The following is a 23,272-nucleotide window of genomic DNA, read 5'->3' on the forward strand; positions in this document are numbered from 1 at the left end:
TGAAAACATCTGTAAACCCTAACTGACCAATGGCTTATTGACACCTGGACACAGTAACCAAACAAAGAAAATTCTGTAAGTTCCATTCCCATACATCCTCACCTTCCTTCTTTAAATACAGACCCACCCACTGGCTCCCGACAGTGTCTCCTTTGCTGTCTGACCTGTCATATGCTTCCTCCCAGCTCCCTTGCTGTGAATTCCAGAAACTTCTACCTTCTTTGTTTTGCTTCAGGTGACTCTTTTCACCGCAGGTATCGTGGGCCCCCTCCCTACATTTGGGGACCCCATCCGATTGGGAGAGACACCGCATATTTAAAGGAATATTCTCATGTTCTAGAGATTAGGAACTGAATTTTTTTTGGGTGGGGGGTATTATTCAGCCTGCCCCGACATCTAAATCTACCTTTTAATCTCATATTTAGAACACACACTTTAATATAATAGAGACTATATCATATAAGCTGGAGTTTTGTTTTGTTTTGTTTTCTTATCTGTATCCCTTAACTTCTTTCAGGTTACTTGTGTTGACATGTGTCCCATACTTTTCTCCATGCTCACGTACCTATAGACATATTGTCAAATAAAAAACAAATCTAGGGCGCCTGGCTGCCTAGATTGGTGGACATGAGACTCTTGATCTGAGGGTTGTGAGTTCAAGCCCCACATGGGGTGGGGAGATAACTTAAGTAAAATCTTTTTAAAAATCTGATTTAGGGGGCGCCTGGGTGGCTCAGTGGGTTAAGCTGCTGCCTTCGGCTCAGGTCATGGTCTCAGGGTCCTGGGATCGAGTCCCGCATCGGACTCTCTGCTCAGCAGGGAGCCTGCTTCCCTCTCTCTCTCTGCCTGCCTCTCTGCCTACTTGTGATTTCTCTCTGTCAAATAAATAAATAAAATCTTTAAAAAAAAATCTGATTTAGGTAAGAAGAGACTATTGGAAAGAATTATTGTGAGAAGGAAGGGGAGGACTGGTGCAAAAGGGGAACAGGGACTCTTCCCTCCCGAGGAAAGAGTGGAATGGAAGCCTGGCTTAATTGAATTGTAGATCAGAGAATGTTTTGCCTATTTTTTCTTTTTTTTTAAGATTTCATTTATTTATTTGACAGAGAGACACAGCAGTGAGAGGGAGCACAAGCAGGGGAGTGGGAGAAGGAGAAGCAGGCCTCCTGTGGAGCAGGGAGCTTGATGTGGGGCTCAATCCCAGGCCCCTGGGCCTGAGATTATTTTACTTTGAGGGGACCAAGTTCTCAAGAGGGACCCATTAATGATGGTTACAAGCTGGCTCAGGCTGAGGTGAGTGAAAGTCCCCAGGCCTGGAGGAAGAAGAGGAATGTAGTCAGTTGAGTTAACAAGTATTTTGTTCTGAATGGTCAGTGGGGAAAAGTGGTTTAGCCATCATTTACAAGGCAGAGGACTGGAGCTTGGAGGGTCCGTGTCTGGCTTTGTCCTAGGTGAAAAAGAACAACTCTGGGTCTTTCTCTGAGTCACAGGGGAAGCCTGTTTCTTTGCAGCATGCCTCTTCTAAGAATACCAAAGTAGGGGGGAATTCCTTTCTTTCTTTCTTTCTTTCTTTCTGAGAAAGCAAGGGGGTGGGGCAGGCAGCGGGAGGGGCAGAGAGAGGGAGAGAGAGAATCTTAGGTAGAAACCAGGAGCCCAGCAGGGGAGCCCAGTGTGGGGAGCCCCTTCTGGGGCTCTATCTCAGGACCCTGAGATCAAGGGTGGGATGCTTAACCGGCTGAGCCACCCGGGTGGTTCCTAACCGCTACTGCCTTCCAGAAGCACAGGGCTCAGGTAGAATTCAACACTGTCAATATATAAGGTATAATGGGCTGTTTGGTTTAGAAAAATGAGATTACATTAAACATACTCCTCTTTATCTTGCTTTTTTCACTCAAAAAGAGCTAGAGAAAATCCTCCCAAGTCTTGGCACAGCTCTTTTCCTTGCGATGCTGTTGTACCGTAATACTCCGTGGTCCCTCTCTTGGATGACCTTGTTCTCCACAATTAAAAAATAATAATTTCATTTAAACTTTGGGGGTTCCTGTAGCTGCTGAACTTGGGGTCCCTAAAGCTTCATTCCATTCTTCAAAATCTATTTTCTTTCTTAGAACCTTCTCACAGAACTGCCAACTCGTTTGAATTTACCTTTATTTTGCTCCTTCTTCACACCCCTCCTCGGTCCTCCGCCCTGGCCCGGGGTGGGAGGTGGTTAGGTAGAGAAAGGGTCCCATACCTTCTCCCTGGTCTTCTGGGTCCTTCTGTGGGTGACGATCGGGAACTTTTCCACCGCAGGTGCTCGTCCTCTTCTGCCCGCAGAGGCATCGCAAGGCGTGGCCGGGCGCCCTGGGGCCCTGGGTGCGCGCCCGCGGGTGGCGGCGAGCGCGGCGCGGGTACCTGCCGGCCGAGCCTGCACCCCGAGGGCCGCGCCGCGCACACCCTCACGAACGAGGCACCCTACGAAGGCGTGTCGCAAAAATCCCTGTGGGCGTTTACGCAGGTTTTGCATTGAAAAGAAGAGCCCCCAACGGAGCGTTTCAGTCCTTTTAGATGGAAGTGTCTTTTGTCAAAGAGAGGGAGGGCGGCGGGCGGGGGAGGCGTCAGCCCGCGGGGGAGGAGTCAGCGGCCCTTCCCGGTTAGCAAAGTTCGGGCGGTTGCAAAGTCACGGCTCCTTAGGTCGGGGCACGCGGCGTAGCCTCGCCTCACCTCGTGAGCCGCTTCTGAACAGGGACCCATAAAACCCCGAAACGCATGTGGGGTGTCACGCATCCCAGAGGCGCCAGTGCCAGGGCGGGGGAGCGCAGCGCCCCGTGTCCTCCGGCGCCCCGGGAGGGGCCAGGCTGTAGTCCGCGGCTGTCTGGTCCCGCCCCGGAGGCCTGAGGAGGGCGAGGGCTGGGCGGCCGCCGAGGCCCGAGGAGGGAGGCACGCGAGCGAGCGAGCGGGCGCGGGCGCGCGGGCACGGGGCCGGGTCCCGCCGGCCGCCCAGGCGCCACCCCCCCCGCCCGTCCTCCCCGCCCCGGCACGTCGGGGGGTTCCGGGCGCCGAGCCTGCATGGAGGCGGCCTCGCCGGCGGGACCCCGCGTCCCGCAGCCGTACGCGCCGGGAGCGGCGGGCGCGCTGGGGAGCCTGCTGCGCGGGCTCAAAGGCCAGCTCTTCACCTGGTGAGTGCGGGGGCGGCCGGCCGGGAAGCGGGGGGGCGGCCGCGCGGACTCCCGGGCCGGGTCCGGCGGCTCAGCACGTGCGGCGGGGACGTGGCGGCTCACCTGGCTTTGTGAGGCGCCGCGCGCTCTCCCGCCGCGGCGCCCTCTTGGAAATCGTGGGTATGTGTTCCAAACGATTCGGCGGACGTCGGCCGTGTCGGCGCGGTCAGGTGGGTCCTCGGCGGCACCCCCGGCCCCCTTCTCCCCCTCGTCGCCGGCGACCGGGAGGGGACGAGCTCCCCGGGGATGCCCGGCAGGTGGGGGAGCCCGCGCCCGGCTTCCTGCCGCTGCCAGGCGGGTCCGGCAGGGCCCCGGTCCTCCACGGAGCGGTGAGTTAACCCGAATGAGGAATCTGGGTGAAGTTTTGTGGTCCCGCCCGAGCTCGTCCGGAGCCTGCCTCCTCCCTGGCCCGAGGCGAGGTGACACAGCCTCCTCCGGGCCAGGGGGTGCAGGGCCCTGTGCTCGCCGGGAACAGCGAAGTGCTTCAGGGATTGGCGGCGACCCTGCTCGGGGAAAGCCTTTCTGTGGTCGCCGCGGGGCTTGCCTCCTGCAGACGCAGAGGACTTAGGACCTCAGTCACCAAAGCCTTGCGTATGGCGCAGTCGGTGCCTGGCCTGTTCATGTGGACACCATCAGGTGGTTTTGCCTACTTCGTGGGTGACACTGTCGTTACAGCCACTCTGGGGAAGAAACAAGCAAAGCTGGGCATTTTGCCCAAGATTTTGAGATGACCCGTAAGGGTGGTGCCCTCCAGCGCCCGTCAAGACTGTGATTTAGCTACTTCTGCCCACTGCCCCCCTCATGAAACAGGCACCCTCCCCCTCCCCGCCCAGATTAACAAAGCAAATATCCCATTAAAGATTGTGAAAACTCATTTTCAGAACCAGGTCAGGAATGGTGTGCACATTTTTGTTGCACAGATAAGAATAGTGGGAAATACATGAGTGTGCTTACAGGGCCAAGTCGGTCAAAATCGCCTGCGTCCTCCAGCTCTGTATGTCCTGATAAATGTCCACAGGTTCTCGGCTGGGAGGCAGCGATGGGTTTCATGGCTAAGGGCCCAGATTCTGGTCTCAGCTCCTGTTTGTGCCACTTATGAGCTGGGTGACCTTGGGCAAGTCACTTAACTTCTCTGTGCCCCATTAACTTCTCTGTGCCCCATTTTCTTACTTGTAAACTGGAGAAGATAACAGTTTGTGCCTTGTAGGGGAACTTGTGAGCTGAGGTGGCTGACTACACTGCCTGGCTCATGGTACTGCTCTGTGGAGTTTGGTGGTCGCCTGCCATCAGCTCTCCATTCCTGGGTGTTGTTTCAGGACGTGCCAGAGGCCCTGAGATTGGGCAGACGGCAGTGTAGCAAGACAGAAGAATAAGGGTTAGCAGTGATTGCTTTTTTTCTCCTAATGTTCTCATCTTTAAAATCCTGGTATCTAATAGCTTCCTAAATAGGAGATTTCTTCTGTCTCTGAACACACTTTTTTGTACCTCCTTTATGCATTGTTATTTTCTTCCTTGTGTGATAGCCGTTTATGGCCATTTTACATTTCTAATCGATGGAGTCCTTCACAGAAGGAATAAAGACTTTTTCCTTTTTCCGTCTTTGACAACCCTTAGCACATAAATGCATGAATGAATGAGGGATGACAAGGGTCTTGAGGCTTCCTTTACCTTCTGCCACACTCCCTGCATGCGTCCTTTCATTGGTCTTTATTCTAAGGATGTTTGGCTGGAGCTTTATTTATTTTTTTATTTTTTGTTTGGCAGAACTCTTTTTTAATTTTGTTATTTTTCTTTTTTTTTTTTAAAACCTCTTATCATTTACTTTCTTAATTTTGTTATTTTTTAAAATTTATTTTAGAGATGGAGACAAAGTGTGAACAGGGGAAGGGGCAGAGGGAGAGAATATCCAAGCAGACTCCTTCTGAGCGCAGAACCGGACGTCGGGCTTGATCTCGTGACCCATGAGATCAGGACTTGAGCTGAAATCAAGAGTTGGCTGGTTTACTGACTGAGCCACCCCGGTGCCTGGTTGGCAGAACTCTTGTTCACTAAGGTTTTCATTCCTACCTCTGGCAACTGTCCAGACACTCGGATTCTGCTTTGCAGTTTTTCCTTATCTGACCCAGCAATCAGAAAAATGCACTTTAGCAGATATCCAGTATCCTTTATACTCATTGTTTTAAACTCTCGGTATTAAAACACACCTCCCAGATTTAAGTTTGAATGGCTGGCTGTAGCCAGAGAGCCATGGGGGAGGCTGATGGGTGGATGTGTTATTACCACATGGGAAGTATGTGGCGGGATAGTTTGTACATAGAGGGACAGGCACAAAAAGGGAAAAGAGTAGCCTTTTCAGCAACTGGGTGCTAAATACAGGGGAAACATTTGGGGCCTATTTTCATTATGAGAAGGATGTATTCTAGGTAACCCCAGCTCCTGATAAACTTGCCTCACTAGTAGATAATTTTTCCCTTTGAATAAGACTATCAGATCACTCACTCAATAAAAGTTTATCGAGGACACAGTATGCGCCAGGCATTCACGATAAGAAGCACTGTATGTTTTCGAGACAGCTTCAGGTATAACTTGGGCTTCGGCCATTTGTTGCTGTCGTGCAAATGACAACGGCTGTGACCGGAGGCTCTGGGTTTCCTAGGATCCCTGAGATGTATTTAATTGGATGCCATTTAGCAGTTTACGTCCTAACACCTGTACTGTAATCGTATATGAAAAAATGCATATTTCTTACCATGACTACCGAGTTTGCATCTCTAGCAAGCATCTTCAATGTTTATTTCACGTATTTGTCCTTTCCCTGTTGAAGAAATGGTAAGCCTTTTTAGGTTATATTTTCAGTATTTTATACTGATGAAAAATGAGTTCCCGTTCATTTTATTTTATTTATTTATTTATTTATTTATTTTAAAAAGATTTTATTTATTTATTCGACAGAGAGAGATCACAAGTAGGCAGAGAGGCAGGCAGAGAGAGAGGAGGAAGCAGGCTCCCCGCTGAGCAGAGAGCCCGATGCGGGACTCATCCCAGGACCCTGAGATCATGACCCGAGCCGAAGGCAGCGGCTTAACCCACTGAGCCACCCAGGCGCCCCAGTTCCCGTTCATTTTAAAGATGCAGTCGCGTATTACAAGATCAGAATCCTTTACATTCCACTAACTGTATTTACAGTTGTATTTTGTGTGTTTCTTTCAAGTCTTTTATTTCTAAATTTTGTGAGGATGTGTGATGGTATATACGAAGGGACTTTTGGGTACAGTAATTTATTTTCTCTAAGTGTAATGTTGACTTAGAATTCTAATATTTTATTTTTTTAAAGATTTTATTTGAGAGAGAGAGTGTAAACATGAGTGGGAGGAGGGGCAGAGGGAGAAGCAAGACTACCCATTGAGCAGGGAGCCTGATGCGGGACTTGAACCCAGGACCCTGAGGTCATGACCTGAGCCACCCAGGTGCCCCAGTATTTATTTACTTTAGAGAGACAGGGAGAAAGAGAGAGAACGTGCAAGGGAGCAAGGGTTAGGCAGAATGGGGAGAGGGAGACACTCTCAAGTGGACTCCGCACTAATCGGGGCTCCATCTCGCAACCCTGAGATCATGACCTGAGCCAAAATCAAGAGCCACCCAGGCACTTGTAGAATGCTAATATTTTAATTCTTATTAGTTTTTCTACATCTTTTCATTTATTTGTTATCTAAGATGGTAAGCTTTTGAGGGCACAGAGTTTACCCTACTCTCTTTGTAGCACAATGCAGGACATGCGTTCATTTGTTCTTTCATTTGCTACACCTCGAGCCTCTGTGGTGTTCTAGGTTCTAGACCCCTCTCTGGCCTACAAGAGATGACTAGGGTTTAGTTTGAGAGAGTTCATGATCGAGTCGCGTTTAGTAGAGGTGAGCACAAGTACAGAGGGCACGAAGGAAGGCAGAAATCAAGGTCACCAGGGTGAGGTAGGGTTGGAAAATGTGGCCGAGAGGGTGATCAGGAATTGGAGGCATTAATAGGAGTTTTCCAGGTGAACTAGGAGAGGAAGAGTGTTTTGCTTAAGGAACTGCAAGTCGCTTGGTGTGAGGGGGGCGTGGGCGTGAGGAGGCAAGGCCACTAGTCTTCGGTCTGTGGACACCTGTGCACTGTGCACACCTGTGATTGTCTGGCAACGGCCCTGGCCCTTGGGCTTCTCCCTTCTGCTCAGTTTCCTCCTTTCAAACGTGAAGGCCCAGGAGTTTTTGAAGGCGTCGTTTAGTGGTGAACTGTAGAGCCTTCATCCGTTGATGGGACAGACATGTCCTGAGGGTTCCTTGTGGGCACAGCAACGTCTCTGGGTGGCTTGCAGCTCTGCCAAGCGGGACCGTTCCTTAAGGTCACGTAAGCAAGGATGTAAGTGGCTTTCTGTGGCTCGTGTAAGTGCAGAACTGAGGAACTCTAGATCCTGCCCGTCTCCAACATACCTCCTTCCTTCTCCCTTGCCTCCGTGAGATTATTTAATTCACATCTGTCCCCTCTACTGACACCAGGAGAGGAGAAGTGCTACTTACTTTTTAGTCACTGTTGTCTACTCTGCTGAGCACAGTGCCTACCTTATTTTAGATACATGATGAACACCAGATGATTGAATGAATCCTTAGTTCCCAACAGGAATTTTATTTTTTATCTTTTATTATTTTTTTAAGATTTTACTTATTTATTTGACAGAGAGAGAGAGAGCGTGAGAGCATGCATACAAGCAGGGGGAGCAGCAGGCAGAGAGGGAGAAGCGGGGGAGCCTGACCTTGGGCTCCATCCCTGGACCCTGGATAATGACCTGAGCTGAAGGCAGACGCTTAACCGACTGAGCCACCCAGGTGCCCCCCCATAGGAATTTTATAATAGATCTCTTTTCTTTTCTTTTAAGATTATTTATTTGTGAGAGAGAGAGAGGGTGAGGGAGGGTGAGTGGGGGGAGGGGCGGAGGGAGAGAATCCTAAGCAGACTCCCTGCTGAGTACAGAGCCCCACGAAGGGCTCGATCTCAGGACCCTGAAATCACAACTGAGCCTAAGTCAAGAGTCAGGTGCTCAGCCCACCGAGCCACCCAGGCGCCCGCACAGAGCCGTCTGTGCTCCCACGGCCCTCCGGGGCTGGCCACCCATGCAGTTTCCAACCCGTAGCCTCCACAAACCACAGGGTGACCAGCGTGCTCCTGCATGTCTCCTTCTGTGCTGGGGAAGAGCCAGTGGCCGGGCTCAGGTGCGTCCTGCCAGGTGATTAAGGAGGAGAGAGGGGATGAACCCCAGGATGGGGCCTCTGTGGGCACCAGCTTCACTGCTCACTGATCTCACTGTGCTGTTCTGGGCCCTGCTGGCAGGCTGTTCTAGAATCCTGGCAGCTGCTCTGGAAAGAGGAGGAGGCCATCTCTCTGGGTTGTGGCCCACAAGCTTTAAGAGCTTGGAGGGAGGGGGTGGGTGGAGGAATGATTTTTGGCTGGACAGTGTGTACCTTTTTATTAGCTTCTCAGTGCGGCAGGGAGTTGGTAAAGGGACAGGCGGTCAGTGTCCCCATGCAGCGTGGGACGGAGGTGAGGGTGGATGAGGGTGGACGTCACTTCACTCCAGCGTGCCCTGACTGGGCCCCTGCAGGTGTCTGCCCCAGACTGCCGTCCTCTCCCTCCTGCAGAGCAGCTGCACACACAACCTTTGAGTTACTCCTGCTGATCTCTGCTCCTTTCTTCAAGCTGATTGGGCCATGAATGAGAGGATGGCTTTCCAGTGCTTATTCCCACCTTATTCTCTTTCTTTAAAAATTTTTTTTTATCATTAACATATAATGTATTGTTTGTTGGGGGGAGGGGGCGTGGTAACAGGTCTGTGAATCGTCAGGCTCACACAATTCCCAGCACTCCCCGGAACACATGCCCTCCGCAGTGTCCATCACCCATCGCCCCGTCCCTCCCGCCCCCCCCCCCCCAGCAGCCCTCAGTTTGTTTCCTGAGATGAAGAGTCTCTTAGGGTTTGCCTCCCTCCTCGGTCCCATCTTGTTCATTTTTTTCCCTCCCTACCCCCCACGGCGCCCTACCCTGCTTCTGAAGTTCCTCGTATCGGAGAGGTCATCTGATAATTGTCCCTATCTGACTGACTCACTTATTTTGCTTAACATAATACCCTCTAGTTCCATCTACATCGTTGCAAATTACAAGAATTCTTTTTTCTTTTTTCTTTTCTTTTTTTTTTTTGATGGCTGCTTCATCTTTTTCTTTTTCTTTTTTTTTTTTAATTTATATATTTATTTGAGAGAGAGAGAGAGCATGGGGAGGGGCCGAGGGGGAGGACGAGGGACGAGCCCACTCTGCTTAGGGAGACACGGAGCTCGATCGCATGATCTCATGACCCGGAGCCCACCACCCACCCAAACCAAGCCCAACCCACTCTGCCCCCCAGTGCCCCAATTCCCCATCCTGACAGCACTTCCGGGCTATTTCCAGGGTCCACCTCCCCCTTCAGTCCCTGCGCTCAGGACTTCAGAGCGGGCCTCTGTCGTCTCTCGCGTGGACTTGTCCCAGCGGCCATCCGTGCACTTCCTGCCGCAGCATCTCCCTGCAGTGCTGCCGTATAACACCGGACGCTGTCAGAGCTGCCGTCAAGTGAGAATTCACCCGTGTCAGGCGTCTGACTTCCCTTCATCCACCAGGTCTTACAACAATCCTGTGCAAATATTTTTAGTCCTGTTGGTGGCAGGTCAGTACCCTGCCCCCAGGCGCGGCTGAGAGGCAGACTCAGGACAGTTTCCTTTGATCTTAAGGACCAGACCTGCTTTACTCTTTCAGAAATCCCATTGCATCCTGTTCAGCTTCCTCTGGGGACCTGCACCGGGTTTGCAAACCAGAGTGCTTTTGGGGTTCCCTGGAGACTCCTCAGGGGCTCTTGTGGGGCAGGTTGGGACCTGGTGGGCTCCTGGGCTGGTCTCTGGCACCCATCAGATCTGTTGCTCTGCCTGGTGTGTGGTTAGGTTTTTATGCCGGTTGGTTGCAGAAAGGGTTCTGAAGCTAAAAAGTCTGAGAGCAACTGGTGATGGGATAGAGCTCCGGCTGTGGGGGGGGTTCCCATCCCCCCTTCCTGTGCCTCCTCCTCCTCCTCCTTCTTCCTCCGAACACAATGATTACATTTTTAGTGGTTTTCATTGTGGTAAAATATAAATCATAAAATTTACCTTTGTAACCATTTTTTAAAAGGTTTTATTTATTTATTTGACAGAGAGATCACAAGCAGGCAGAGAGGCAGGCAGAGAGAGAGGAGGAAGCAGACTCCCCACTGAGCAGAGAGCCCGATGCGGGGCTCGATCCCAGGACCCTGAGATCATGACCTGAGCCGAAGGCAGAGGCTTAACCCACTGAGCCACTCAGGCACCCACTGTAACCATTTTTAAGGGTACAATTCAGTCACGTGAAGTACATTTACAGTGTTATAAACCCATCACCACTGTCCACTTCAAGAATTTGTTATTCGTCCCGTACAGAAACCCTGTCCCTGTCGAATGCTAACTCCGTGTCCCCCTCTCTCCTCAGCCGCGGGTAAACACCGTCCCGCTTCTGTCTGTCTCTATGAACTGACTATTCTCTGTCCCTCATGGAAGTGCTGTCACGCAGTATTTGTCCTTTTAGGAGGGCCAACCCTGACACGAACGACAGAGGTCGCCCGTCACTGGCCCCCATGCCTCTCCGGGCTCATCATCCCTCTCCCAGAATGTCTGTCTCTGAGGATAGCAACGAGCCTGTGATCGCCTGCACACACCTTCCCACCTGTAGCTTCCTCCACGGAGGGTTGTCTTATCCCCCCTCTTCGGGCTGCGTAGAGACCCTGTAGATGGCCCCGAGTCGGGCGGTTTTCTTCCCTCTCTTCACACACGTCTTGGTTTCCGGGCCCTTCGTCCATCTCCTTCTGGCCCCGTTCCTCACTCATTGCATGGACCGTATTGGGCCATAGGGGTCGTCATCACCAGCCTGGGAGAATGTGTTAAGGCTGGGGATGGCAGTTCGTCTGAAATACCGGTACAGCTGACGTCGTGCCTGGCTTTGACCCAAAGCCATGGCTCTGGATTTCTAGGAACAGTGCTAGCCTGCGGGCGGCGGGACTTGTTGATCAGATTCCGGTGTTAGGGCTGAGGTTCAAGCGGGCTGTTTGCCCTGGACGGTAGCCGCGTCTGGGGAAGAAGTGAGTTGCCTCCCAGGGTAACTGCTTGTGTATGTAAGTTTGGGTAAGTTTATTAAAAAAAAGGTATAAAGCCTTCCTTATAGTATTATTTATTGAGGATCATCAGAGAAAAACGGATCCTTTCACATAGGTGAATTTGCAGGTTACTTAAAACGCACTCTTTTGAGTATTAAAGTTTACTTTAAAATCCAGTTGAGTGGCTTTAGGCATGAAATGGATGACTCACTTCTGTAAACTAATTCATGATTTGGGGCAGCAGTTCTTCCACATTTTATTGATCTGTATTGGACAGCTTTCGAGGGCATGCCGCTATTTTGTGGGTGTATTTGCAACTAATCCTGAGATTTTGCCCAGAAAAAAACAAAACATTATTTAAATATCTTCGTGGTAGGGGCACCTGAGTGGCTCAGCCGGTCAAGTGTCTGACTCTCGATGTGAGCTCAGGTCATGATCTCAGGGTCGTGAGATTGAACCCCACCTTGGACTCTGTGCTGGGCGTGGAGGTTGCTCACGAGACTCTCTTCCTCTCCCTCTGCCCCTTCCCCTACCTCTCTCCCTCTCTTAAAAAAGAAAGAAAGAAAGAAAGAAAGAAAGAAAGTCTTTATGGCATATTTACTTATTTATTTATTAAGATTTTATTTATTTATTTGACAGAAATCACAAGTAGGCAGAGAGGCAGGCAGAGAGAGAGGGGGAAGCAGGCTCCCTGCCAAGCAGAGAGCCCGATGTGGGCCTCGATCCCAGGACCCTGGGATCACGACCTGAGCCAAAGGCAGAGGCTTTAACCCACTGAGCCACCCAGGCACCCCCTTTATGGCATATTTAAAACATATGTATGAGACTATTCACCTTTTAGTAACGCGTATTCATAACACCTTTTCTTCACCATTCAGGATTATTCTCGTGAAGTTTAATTATTCTGCTGAGCGGCAGTAATAAGAATATGTTCAGGGGCCAGTGAAGTCAATTATTTGTCTTTTTTTTTTTTTTTATACAGTTGTCACATGTGATTTTTTTCTGTGTTACTGAACATATCTCCGGAAGTCTGCATTTTTTCTAAATGAAGACTTCTGTGCTGATCCTGTAGAAACCAGATAACCCGATTTCTCAGAATTGCTTGTGGTGAAAGTATTAGTGGGCCATGAATAAAGATTTAAATAATTTTCATTTTAATAAATTATAGAAATTTTTAGTCCATAGATTTGAGGTCTTTTATTTTTAAATGGTGACAGATGTCTGTGTTAATTAAAGTCATCAGATAAGCGATACAGCACAAAAATTTGACTACTTGTGTAAATGAGGCAGAGAGAGAGTCTATGAAAAAATCATAGTTAAGTCCCAAACCTCTTTCTAGTCATTTCTTGCAAGCTAGCATGCTTAAGGAACATACTGACTCCGTTTCTTCAGTCCAACAAATCCTTAGTGAGTCTGAGGCCGGTATTATGGTGTGTGATGTCCAGCTAGCCAGAGTCGTACTGGGACAACCCTGCTTGGAAGAGTTTAGAAGAGGGGCGTCTGGCTGGCTCAGTCAGGGGAGCATGTGACTCTTGATCTCGGGGTTGTGGGTTCAGGCCCCACGTTGGGTGTAGAGATTACTTAAAAAATAAAAAAATTTTAAAAAGATTTTATTTATTTGACAGAGAGAGAGAGAGATCACAAGTAGGCAGAGAGGCAGGCAGAGAAAGAGGGGGAAGCAGGCTCCCTGCTGAGCAGAGAGCCCAAAAATAAAATCTTAAAAAAAAAAAAAAGTGTCTACAAGGACCATTTCTTAAGCTTTCCACAGTGGTATCAAGCCAAAGTTAAAAAAAAAAAAAATTAATAATATAAAATAAAGTCTTTGTTGGGTAAAGCTGAGTTGGTGAACTTAGAGCAACCTCCCTGTTCCGGGACCTCAGAGAGGCTTGTCAGTGTCGTCCTACAGTAAATTTCTGCGGTAAGCATTATAATGCTGTCATTGGCAGCCTCATTGGACACACGTGGAAACTGAGGCATGGAGGGGTCAGGTATTTCCCTCAGAGTCACATGATTACACAGCAGGAAGGAGGGCAACGAGGTTTCACCCTGTTCCTCTGTGAATTTCTAAAAAGTATGCTTTTACTGTCTTTTCTTTTACTTTATTAAAAGGGTATCATACTATAAACAGTCTGTCGTGATTTAGTTCCCCTTCCGTGTCACACTGCCAAGATTGATCTGTGCAGTTGCCTAATGCTGCAGGAACCCTCACTTGGACTCTATGTAATATTCTTTCCTGTGCATAAACTGTACTTTATTAATTCAGTTAATGGGCATTTGGGTTTTTTCCAGGTTTTTTCTTATAGTGAACAGGACTTCCAGGAACAGTCTGCTATATGTCTTCTATTGATCACGTATACGTACTTCTTTTTTTTTTCCCCCCAAGCAAGTGAGAGAAAGAAAGCATGAGTGGGAAGAAGGGCAGAGGGAGAGGGAAAGAATCTTCAGCAGGTTCCACGCTCAACGCAGAGCCCGATGTGGGGCTCCAGCTCATGACCCTGAGATCACGACCTGAGCCAAAATCAAGAGTCTGAGCCCAACTGCCTAAGCCACCCAGGTGCCCAGCACTTCTGATACACACACACACACATACACACACACCCATGCATACAGAGTATCTGAGGGTGGGCGGGGGTGCGGACAGCTAGATGCTAGGGCAGGTGACTTCAACTTCACAGAATGCTGAACTGTTCCCGAAGCGGTTGTACCAGTTTACGAAGCCACCCGCTGAGTATGAGAATAAACATCCTTTCTAACACTTGGTATTATTAGACTTTTAAACTTCTGAGTCCAATGAATATAAAAGGTGTCTCTAATCTGCACATCCCTGATCCCCGGTGCACGTGGGGCTCTGTTCATAGGCCTTCGTGTTTCCGCTTTGGAAAGATGCCCCTATTACCTGTGGAAGAGCCATGTTGAGGGATGCCTGGGTGACTCAGTGGGGAAAGTGTCGGCCTTCGGCTCAGGTCATGATCTTGGGGTCCTGGGATTGAGCTCTGCATCAGGCTCCCTGCTTAGCAGGGAACCAGCTTCTCCCTCTCCCTCTGCAGCTCCCCCTGCTTGGTCTCTCTCTGTTAAATAAGTAAATAAAATCTTAAAAAAAAAAAAAAGAACCATGTTTTGCACGTTGTTTTTATAATAAATGGTTTGCCCTATACACGGTGCAATTTACATGGATTTTAAGGATACCCCCTGAGAGTCGAAAAAGTTGGGGTTGGCTTCAGGTTCCCCACAAATGGTGATTTACTTCTCTTTGCCTAATACAGGCATTCTGTTGAAAAGCTTGAGAGTTGGCTGGGTTAAATCAGGAGCAGGGAAGCTGACTAAGGAGGGGAGTGAGTTTTTCTGGTGTGAGCCCTTGTGGAGGGTTGAAAAGCTCACAAGCTCACAGGAAATCTCCCTTCCGCCTCCGCCTCCCCATCCCTCCAGGCCAAGTGCCAGGAACTTTCTAGAGCAGACTCAGATTGCTCTTTTCTAGTGCCTGGTTGATGTTTGATGAGTGTATTAGTGAGAAATGCAGCTCCCCACTGGTGTAGGTAAAACAGAGTTTTTACAGCCTCACAGAGTTTGAGGAGGAGAATGTGCCAAACCGCAGAGGGCGGGGGCAGGGCTGGGGCCCAGAACCCTGCCACATGGGGGTTTTCTGTCTGTGCTCTGGCTGCTGTTCGTTTCCTTCTTTTAACTGCCCACTGGTTGCTTGTCCTCACTCCAGGATCGCCTTTGATGGTTTAAGCCAATGCAGAAACCAGCAGTTTTGTTTTGATCATCTGCAGGAAGGCTCATTGAGATTTTACAACAGTTAAAAAAAAAAAACAATGGCCCTTCGGAACTTCTGATGTAGCCTCCTCGAGAAGGCAGTCATCGGAATTTAGAGTTTGATGGTCTGTGGCTTCTTGGCTGCTTGCTGAGAACAGGGTTAGTCTGTTTCCTTCCGTGTCTGCCAGACCTGGGTGGGTGGAGAGAGGGAGGCGCACCTGTTGTAAATGTCATCATCCTGACTCTCGAAACAGCAGGGTATTGCTTGGCCCGGACTAAGCCCGTCCTTGAGAATCCGCCCTTCCCCCACCCCTGCACCCTCCTTGCCCGCCCGTCTGGGGCTCCTGTTCCTGGCCTCTGGAGCAGGTTCCCGTTGGTGCCTCCGGCTGAATTCTCACAGAGGTGTCTGGGGGTTGGGAGGGTCCTGGAGGTGAGAGGCCAGTCCTCACATACTGACCACAGTTAATGCTACCCCTGTCCCCACATCTGTCGAGGCTGTAGGATTCACAGTCCTGTCACAGGTAACCAAAGAGAATCGGCAATGTGCCCACGTGTTTCATGCTTTCTCATTTCAACCAGTCCCACGTCAGAGGACAGAGGGAGGCTATCGTTTATAGATATTATGTCCTCTCTTGTTTCCATGAGAATACCACTTATTAAGATCAAACACACCATCAAATGGGTGGTGCTAAGCTGTGCCAACTGTTAGAGATGCAGGATAATTTGTATCACTTGATCTCCTCGCGTGGTGTCAGAATCTTACATATTACAGGATTTATTTTTGTTATCATCAGGGAGGCAGTGGGTAGAATGGGGGAAAACAGAGACTTGGTGATTTTCTGATCTCAGGGACATTTCTCACTCGGGCAGGCGTGTACACGTGATCCCTATCCCAGGAGAGGTTTCGTGAGTTTTATTTATTTATTTATTAAAAAGGTTTTATTTATTTATTTGACAGAGTGAGAGTACAAGCAGGGGGAGCAGCAGGCAGAAGGTGTTTGAGAGAGGGAGGGAGAAAAGAGAGACTGATAAGCAGACTCCCCGGCGAACAGGGAGCTCGATGTGGGACTTGATCCCAGGACCCTGAGATCATGACCTGAGCTGAAGGCAGATGCTTAAACGACTGAGCCACCAGGCACCCGTTTTGTGAGTTTTAAGTGGAGTAACACAGATAAACACTTAGTATGGCGCTGGCCCCGCCGTTATTTTTATGAAGCTACCTCACTTTTGTTGAGATAATGAAAAAGGTTTTCTGAGTCCCAGCTAGATGCCAGCAGCGTACTCCTGTGCGACAGAGACGAGGAACCCACTCTTATTGGGTTGCTCTCCAGGTTCTGCCATTCGCTAGCTGTGTGATACTGGGCATGATGTGTGACATCTCTGTGCCTCAGTTTCGTTATAAAAACCAACAACAGAGCACCTACCTCTTAGGACTGTTGGGAGGATTGAATGAAACAGGACTGTGAAATCCTGCAATTGTTAGGACAGGACCTGGTATATAGAAAGAGTGCACTCGGGGTATTAGATACTGTTCTCACTGTTAAGAGTAACAGTGTTAACAGTCACAGCAGTAATTAAATAGTAACTACAACCATGACAGTAACAGTACTAGATACTGTTCTCCAGACAGAAGGGGTGTCTTATGTTTTAGTTATGACACTGCCTGGAGGTAGCACAGGTGAAGGGGTCCCCCAAGGTTGCCCTCCCCCAGCTCCCTACCCCCAACTTCAGACACTGGTCAAGATTGCCAGGTTGGCACCTTGTACTTCTGACTGACCAACTGCAAATCAGAGGCTCCCACGACCTCTGCCTTGGGTTCAGTGATTTGCTAGAGCAGCTCACAAAACTCAGGGAAACAGTTTATTTATTAAATTACCAGTTGATGATGAAAAGGTACAACTCAGAAACAGCCAGGTAGAAGAGATGCATAGGGCGAGGTAGTGGGGAAGGAAAAGGGCAGGGAACTTCACCCTCCTAGCACCTCAGTGTGCTCACCAAACCTGGAAGGTCTCAGAGTTCCTTGGTTAGGATTTAAAAAAAAAAAAAAAAATTTATTTATTAATTTTAGAGAGAGCACGTGGTGGGGGAGGGGCAGAGGGCGAAGGAGGGAATCCTCAGGCAGACTCCCTGCTGACCGAGGAGCTCAGAGCCTGGGATCATGACCTGAGCTGAGACCAAGAGCCAAGTGCTTAATGTACTGAGCCACCCAGCCTTCCCTTTAGTTAGGGGTTTTAGGGATGGTGCCATTATATAGGCACAGGTGATGAGCTCATTGGTCGTCAGGGCATGGCTCAGCTTCCAGCCCCTCTCCCCATCCTGGGGGGGCTGGGTGAAGGATCCAAGCCTCCAAGTCCAGGCTGGTTCCCCCGGAAACCAGCTCCCCTCTCCTCAGGGGCTTTCCAGAAGTCACCTCATCAACATAAACTTGGGTGTCCTTGAATGGGGCTTGTCATGAAGAACAGAAGATGCTCCTCTTTCTCTTATCACTTTTAGGAGCTCTGGGGAGGCCAAGATCAAAAACATATATTCTTTATCATATCCCAGTTTGGGAGGTGATGTATTCCCAGGTTCACATGGAAAAATTCACATGGGAATTTTTGAGGAACCTTATTCTGCCTCCTCCATTTGGTAATAGAATCTAAACGTGGTTCCGAGAAGAAAATAGAGCCCCAAGACCCCTAGATGCTGGTGAAAAACTAAACAATAATTTATAAAATGTCAAGGAAACGTTTTCTCGACTCCTCTAACCCACCGCCTTTGGTCAGCGTTTGAAGTAATCAACCGAGCTGTGCTAGACTCGGTTTTAAGCTGCAGGACATGCTTGAAAGAGATCGGGTGGCCGTTCCTCTGCGCGGGAGCTGCATGGACAGGCTGCGGGCACGGAGGGTGATGGACGGTACGCCCTGTTCCTGCTGCTGGGACAGCAGTTCCTGTCCTTGTGTCTTGACCCGAACAACTTGTCTTCGTTGGTCAAGTCAGATGAAGTATCATCTTGTGAGGAAAGCCTCCCATGGAGTCTCACATTAGGTTAGGTCCCCTCGTGCTGTTTTTGACAAAACGGATGGACCTCAAGGACGCTACATGGAATAAGTCCAACTGTTCCTTGTTTTTCTTCGCTGCTGTGTTAAGAGCTGGGTGAAGGCGGGGCTGGTCACTTCCCTGTCCTCGGAGCCTGGCCGTGTCTGGGACCTACTTGGTACTAAAAAATACTTGCTGGATTGAACAGGATACTGTTAAGAAGATGGTAATAAAAAGGTCACTGTGGGGTGTTGAAGTTGCTGTTGTGGGACGATTTCCCCCCAAAAGATGAGAATTCGCACAGATTCTGCTCTCTATGTAGGAGTCTGGGAGGGGGACAGCAAGACCTACCCCCCACTCCTCCGAAAAGGCACAGATATAAACTCGATTTGAGCATCCCTGAGACAGGTCAGCTCCGTCAGACCAGGCTGCCGTGTTGCAGGCGGTGGTGTGGTTTCCCTCACATCCTTCGGTGGCCATTTCCTGTCCCTGCATACTTCTTTCTGCCTGCCTGTGTGTGTGTGTGTGTGTGTGCACGCGCAAAGGCTCAGAAGCCAACCAAGGCGGGGAGTGCTGACCCCTTTAGCGTTCACTTGATTTTCTGCCAAACTCTAATTTTCCAGAAGATTTGATACTGCTAGCTTTCTCTTCTTGGCTGTGGGATGACATTGTGATGATTAAAGTGGACACGTATTAGGGAAGGTTGTGTCCTTCATTAGTGCAGATGGTATTGATTAAATCGACTGGAGTGTGTTAGGCTATATTTGCCCACAAAATTCCAAGTAAAATGTAAAATAGTTCTCATTCTATAGGAACCTGTTCTGTGATAACCGAGTCAACAATTATCACGGACTGTATTTTGTACGGGAAAATACATTATTGAAGTCCTATTCAATGATCGGCTAAAAGGCCAGGCATTTAAAGAAGAGCCGTTGAATGATCTGACCTGCATTTTTGCAGCTTCATCCATTTTCATCAAATATGGGTTAGAGAGGAGTGCCTGGGTGGCTCAGTTGTTAAGCATCTGCCTTCGGCTCAGGTCATGATCCCAGGGTCCTGGGATCAAGCTACACATCAGGCTCCCTGCTCAGTGGGGAACCTGCTTCTCCCTCTCCCACTCCCCCTGCTTGTGTTTCCTCTTTCGCTGTGTTCTTCTCTGTCAAATAAATAAATAAAAATCTTAAAAAAAAATGGGTTAAAGAGGGAAGAAAAGGGGATGAGTCCTCTGTTCTGAAGTTATTTTATTTAATTTTTTTTAAAGATTTATTTGTTTATTTGAGAGAAAGAGCACAAGTGAGCCAATGAGAGTGTTGGGATGGGTCGGGGGAGGGGGGAGAGAGAATCCCAAACAGATTCCTAGCGAGCCTGGAGCCCAACACAGGGCTTGATTCTAGGACCCTGAGATCATGACCTGAGCTGAAACCAAGAGGGGACAGTTAACCGACGTCACCAGCCAGACCTCCTGAAGTTATTTAACAGAGCCATGTAGGAGGGAATGTAGTGGCTAGCAGATGCACTTTGCTTAGTGCTGGGGGTTTGCATTTTGTCCCCGATTCTGCCACTTTTGAACAACGCCAGTTGGGTGACCCATTTCGCCTCTCCAAGCTTCATTTTGTTCATCTGTCACTCTGCTGGGTCAAAACTTAAAAACGAGAAGGTGCAGGAACGTTTTTGTAAATGGCAAGGCCCTGTGGAAAACAAAGTCAGATATTCTGATGGGGTCCATTAGCATGAATGTGATAAATAAATAATACCTGGTAATTTATTAAATTACAAATACCTGGTAATTTAATATGTGCCTTACTGGCAAATCCGGGGAGCTCTAAGTCAGCTTCTGGAACCTCGAGTTGTCCGGACAAAGAGTCCCAGGTCGTAGGAGAGCAGGTGAGCTCTGAATCCAGGTGAGCACAAGGATTCAGGGCAAGGAGTCAAGAATGCTTCCAGTGCTACTCTTCATGCTTGCTTTCTGGTCCTTTCCCGGTTCTTTCAAGAAAAAAACATAGATTTGGAAAAATAGATTTCTCCTTGTTAGAAAATTTGGTATGCCCAGAATGGATAAAGAAGAAAATAACCAAAAATGTCCTATAATTCAACCTAAATTCTCTGTTAATTTTAAGGTTCAATCAGGCAGTCTGACCCGTCAGTCACTGTAGTCACTGACTTCTTATCCCTTTGACTAGTGTCCTTTGGCTGTAGGCCTTCTCTTGTTCCCAGAGAGTCAGAATAGGAAGAAACAGTTCAGGGGCATCAGGGTGGCTCACTCTTGGTTTTGGTTCAGGTCCTGAATCTCCGGGTCATGGGATGGAGCCCCGTGTTGGGCTCCATGCCCAGTGGGGCGTCTACTTGAGATTCTCTCCCTCTCCCTCCCGCTCACTCTCTTTCTCTCTCTCAAATAAATAAAATTACTGGGGGAAGAAAAAAAGAGAAAGAAACAATTCCAGGAATTCCCGACTGAGCAGTCGGGAAGGTCCAGAGGTTGAAGTTCAGACAGGGTGAACATACCTGAGGTACAGTTAAAGTGAGTGGGTGCAGTTGGGTGGGTTCCTTGCTGGATTTAGACGGGCACTAAGCTTGCCCTTCTCTCGGCTTCCGCTGTATTGTTACAGAATACTGAAGACTTGGTTAGCCCCACTCCCCCACCTCGGATCTAAGAAGTTCAATAGGACATATGGTGAAGATAGTAGAGGAAAGATGTTCTAATTTCAGAAGTGTCCTGCTCCATTGTTCTACATAATAATCATAAATACGAGAAAACTTGATGGGTGTTATTTATGGCACCCTTTTTAGAAGAGCTTGCTTCAATGACTTAGTTAAGTACGGGACTGTGGTTTTGGCAAATCTCCATGATTGTGCTTAAGAAAGCTGACCTCTGAAACTCTGGATTCTTGTACGTTGCTGGAATATTCCAGTCTTCTTTGTTTGGGACATCACGGTCAGTTCACTTGAGGAGGTCATGGGGCTCTAGATAAGATGATTCTTGCTATTCAAGCTCACATTTATGCCTGAAAATAAATGTATTAATTTATAATGAGAATTGTTGCTGTCAAATTTGACAGCTGTTCATAGGAAGACCATCCCAACAGAAAAACGTACTTGGGAAATATGAGCTCTGAAGTTGCTTAGTGAATGTAGAACAAAGACAAAAGAAATCACATGTCTATCCATCCCACTGCCCACCTTTATGAGACCCAGACCTCTACTCTCTATACCTGGCTTCCAATGATGAGTGACTTGTTAAGAGATCAGGGGACCCTTGCTCCTTGATGGGACTGGAGAATCAGATAACTTGCCAAGTTTCCTTTTTCTGGAGTTGATATTGTTCAGCAGAGCAGGCCACTGTTACTCTGTCCATGTCAAGATGCAATGTAACTTATTTTAAATTTTCATTTTATTTTTAAAAGATGTTATGTATTTGAGAGAGAGAGAGAGAGCACATGCGTGTGTGCGTGCACAGGTGCTGGGGCAAGGAAGGGCAGAGGGAGAGGGAGAAGCAGACTCTCCGCTGAGCACAGAACTGGACTTGGGGCTCCAACTCAAGACCCCGATATCACGATCTAAGCCAAAACCGAGAGTTGGATGCTTAACTGACTGAGCCTCCCAGGAGCCCCTCATTATAGTTTTGATTTGGATCTTTTCATGTGTCTGTTGGCCACCTGCATGTCTTCTTTGGAGAAATGACTGTTCATGTCTTCTGCCCATTTTTAAATTGGATTATTTGGGGTTTTTTGGATATTGAATTATTCAAGGTCTGTATATATTTTGGATACAAACCTTTTAGGGAATGTATTTCTGTCATCATCTCATTGCCCTGAGGTATCATTTGTATAGGAAGGGCAGAGTAAATGTTTGTTTCTTCTTCGTTATCTGTGAATTTTCAAAGTAATGGGTTATTGGTTCCCTAACATCCTTCCAAGGTTACCATTGAGGTTTTTTTTTTATTATTATCATTTTTTATTTTATTTTATTTTTAAAGATTTTACTTATTTATTTGACAGACAGAGATCACAAGTAGGCAGAGAGGCAGGCAGGAGAGGAGGAAGCAGGTTCCCTGCTGAGCAGAGAGCCCGATGCAGGACTCGATCCCAGGACCCTGAGATTATGACCCGAGCCGAAGGCAGAGGCCTAACCCACTGAGCCATCCAGGTGCCCCTATTTTTATTTTTTTTTAAAGATTTTTTGTTTATTATTTTATATATAGAGAGAGACAGAGAGAGGCAGGGATAGAGCACACGCAGGGGGAGGGACAGAGGAAGAAGGAAAGAGAGAATCTCCAGCAGATCCCTACTGATCTAGAAGCCCGACGCAGGGGTGGATCTCGTGACCCTGAGATCAGGACCTGAGCCAAAAACCAAGAGTCGGACGCTTAACCAACTGAGCCACCCAGGCGCTCCATGAGTTTTATTATTATTATTTTTTTAATTTTAAGCATTGCTTATTAATTCATGGATTTAAACGTATTTGAGGTATTTTGAGTCCATTGCAGTTGTTCTTTTGATGTTCAGAATGTCTTTTTGTCATGACACCACTAATGTTTTGCTCACTTTACTGCCATCCAATGTGATGAGATAGTCTAGGCTTATTTTGTATGTTTCTTACCCCAAGTCTGAGATCAGCGGTTCTCCAAGGAGCCCTAGTTCTTTGTAGTGGGAAATCGCATTTAGATGCCGTACCTAGGCACGAAGAATGTTCAGGATTGTTGGTCGGTCATTGTTTCAAGCTGGCTTTTCAGTGGACAGAGATAGGAATTATGTATCTTTTAAATATATGAAATACGGTGTAAGTTAATTCTAGTTTTCAGTAGGGTTTAGAACAGTGAGGGTTTAACTTTGACTTTCAAAACAGTTTTGGTTTTCTCTTTACACTTAAAAATAACAAACACGGGTCAGTGTTAGCATTCCATACTCATTTTGCTCCGCATTTGCTTTTTAAAGTAGATCCTGGGGCGCCTGGGTGGGTGGCTTAGTTGGTTAAGCAGCTGCCTTCGGCTCAGGTCATGATCCCAGCGTCCTGGGATCGAGTCCCACATCGGGCTCCTTGCTCCACAGGGAGCCTGCTTCTCCCTCTGACTCTGCCTTCCACTCTGTCTGCCTAT

At 48.3% G+C, this 23,272-nt stretch overlaps 2 protein-coding genes across 11 annotated transcripts in view; one reads left to right on the top strand and one right to left on the bottom strand.

Annotated features, from left to right (window-relative positions):
* Positions 1–2,513, bottom strand: part of RAB39A (RAB39A, member RAS oncogene family) — a 67,979-nt gene extending 65,466 nt beyond the window's left edge. For 7 of the 9 annotated variants that reach the window (XR_009407549.1, XR_009407550.1, XR_009407552.1 and 4 more), the window contains exon 1: positions 2,234–2,513. The gene's annotated coding sequence lies outside the window, so the exon portion shown is untranslated. Of the gene's footprint in view, positions 1–2,145 lie in introns of all 9 variants that reach the window. The other 2 variants (XR_009407546.1, XR_009407553.1) reach the window with 1 other exon arrangement.
* Positions 2,514–2,960: 447 nt separating this feature from the next.
* The window catches only part of SLC35F2 (solute carrier family 35 member F2), a 49,661-nt gene continuing 29,349 nt past the window's right edge, over positions 2,961–23,272 (top strand). Inside the window, exon 1 of one of the 2 annotated variants that reach the window (XM_059418151.1) lies at positions 2,961–3,158. In XM_059418151.1, the coding sequence (XP_059274134.1) occupies positions 3,049–3,158 (110 nt within the window). In that variant the 5' untranslated portion in view covers positions 2,961–3,048. Of the gene's footprint in view, positions 3,159–3,263; positions 3,527–23,272 lie in introns of those variants that run through there. The other variant, XM_059418162.1, reaches the window with a different exon arrangement.

This window comes from Mustela nigripes, chromosome 1 (assembly GCF_022355385.1).
Source record: "Mustela nigripes isolate SB6536 chromosome 1, MUSNIG.SB6536, whole genome shotgun sequence".
NCBI classification, from domain to species: domain Eukaryota; kingdom Metazoa; phylum Chordata; class Mammalia; order Carnivora; family Mustelidae; genus Mustela; species Mustela nigripes.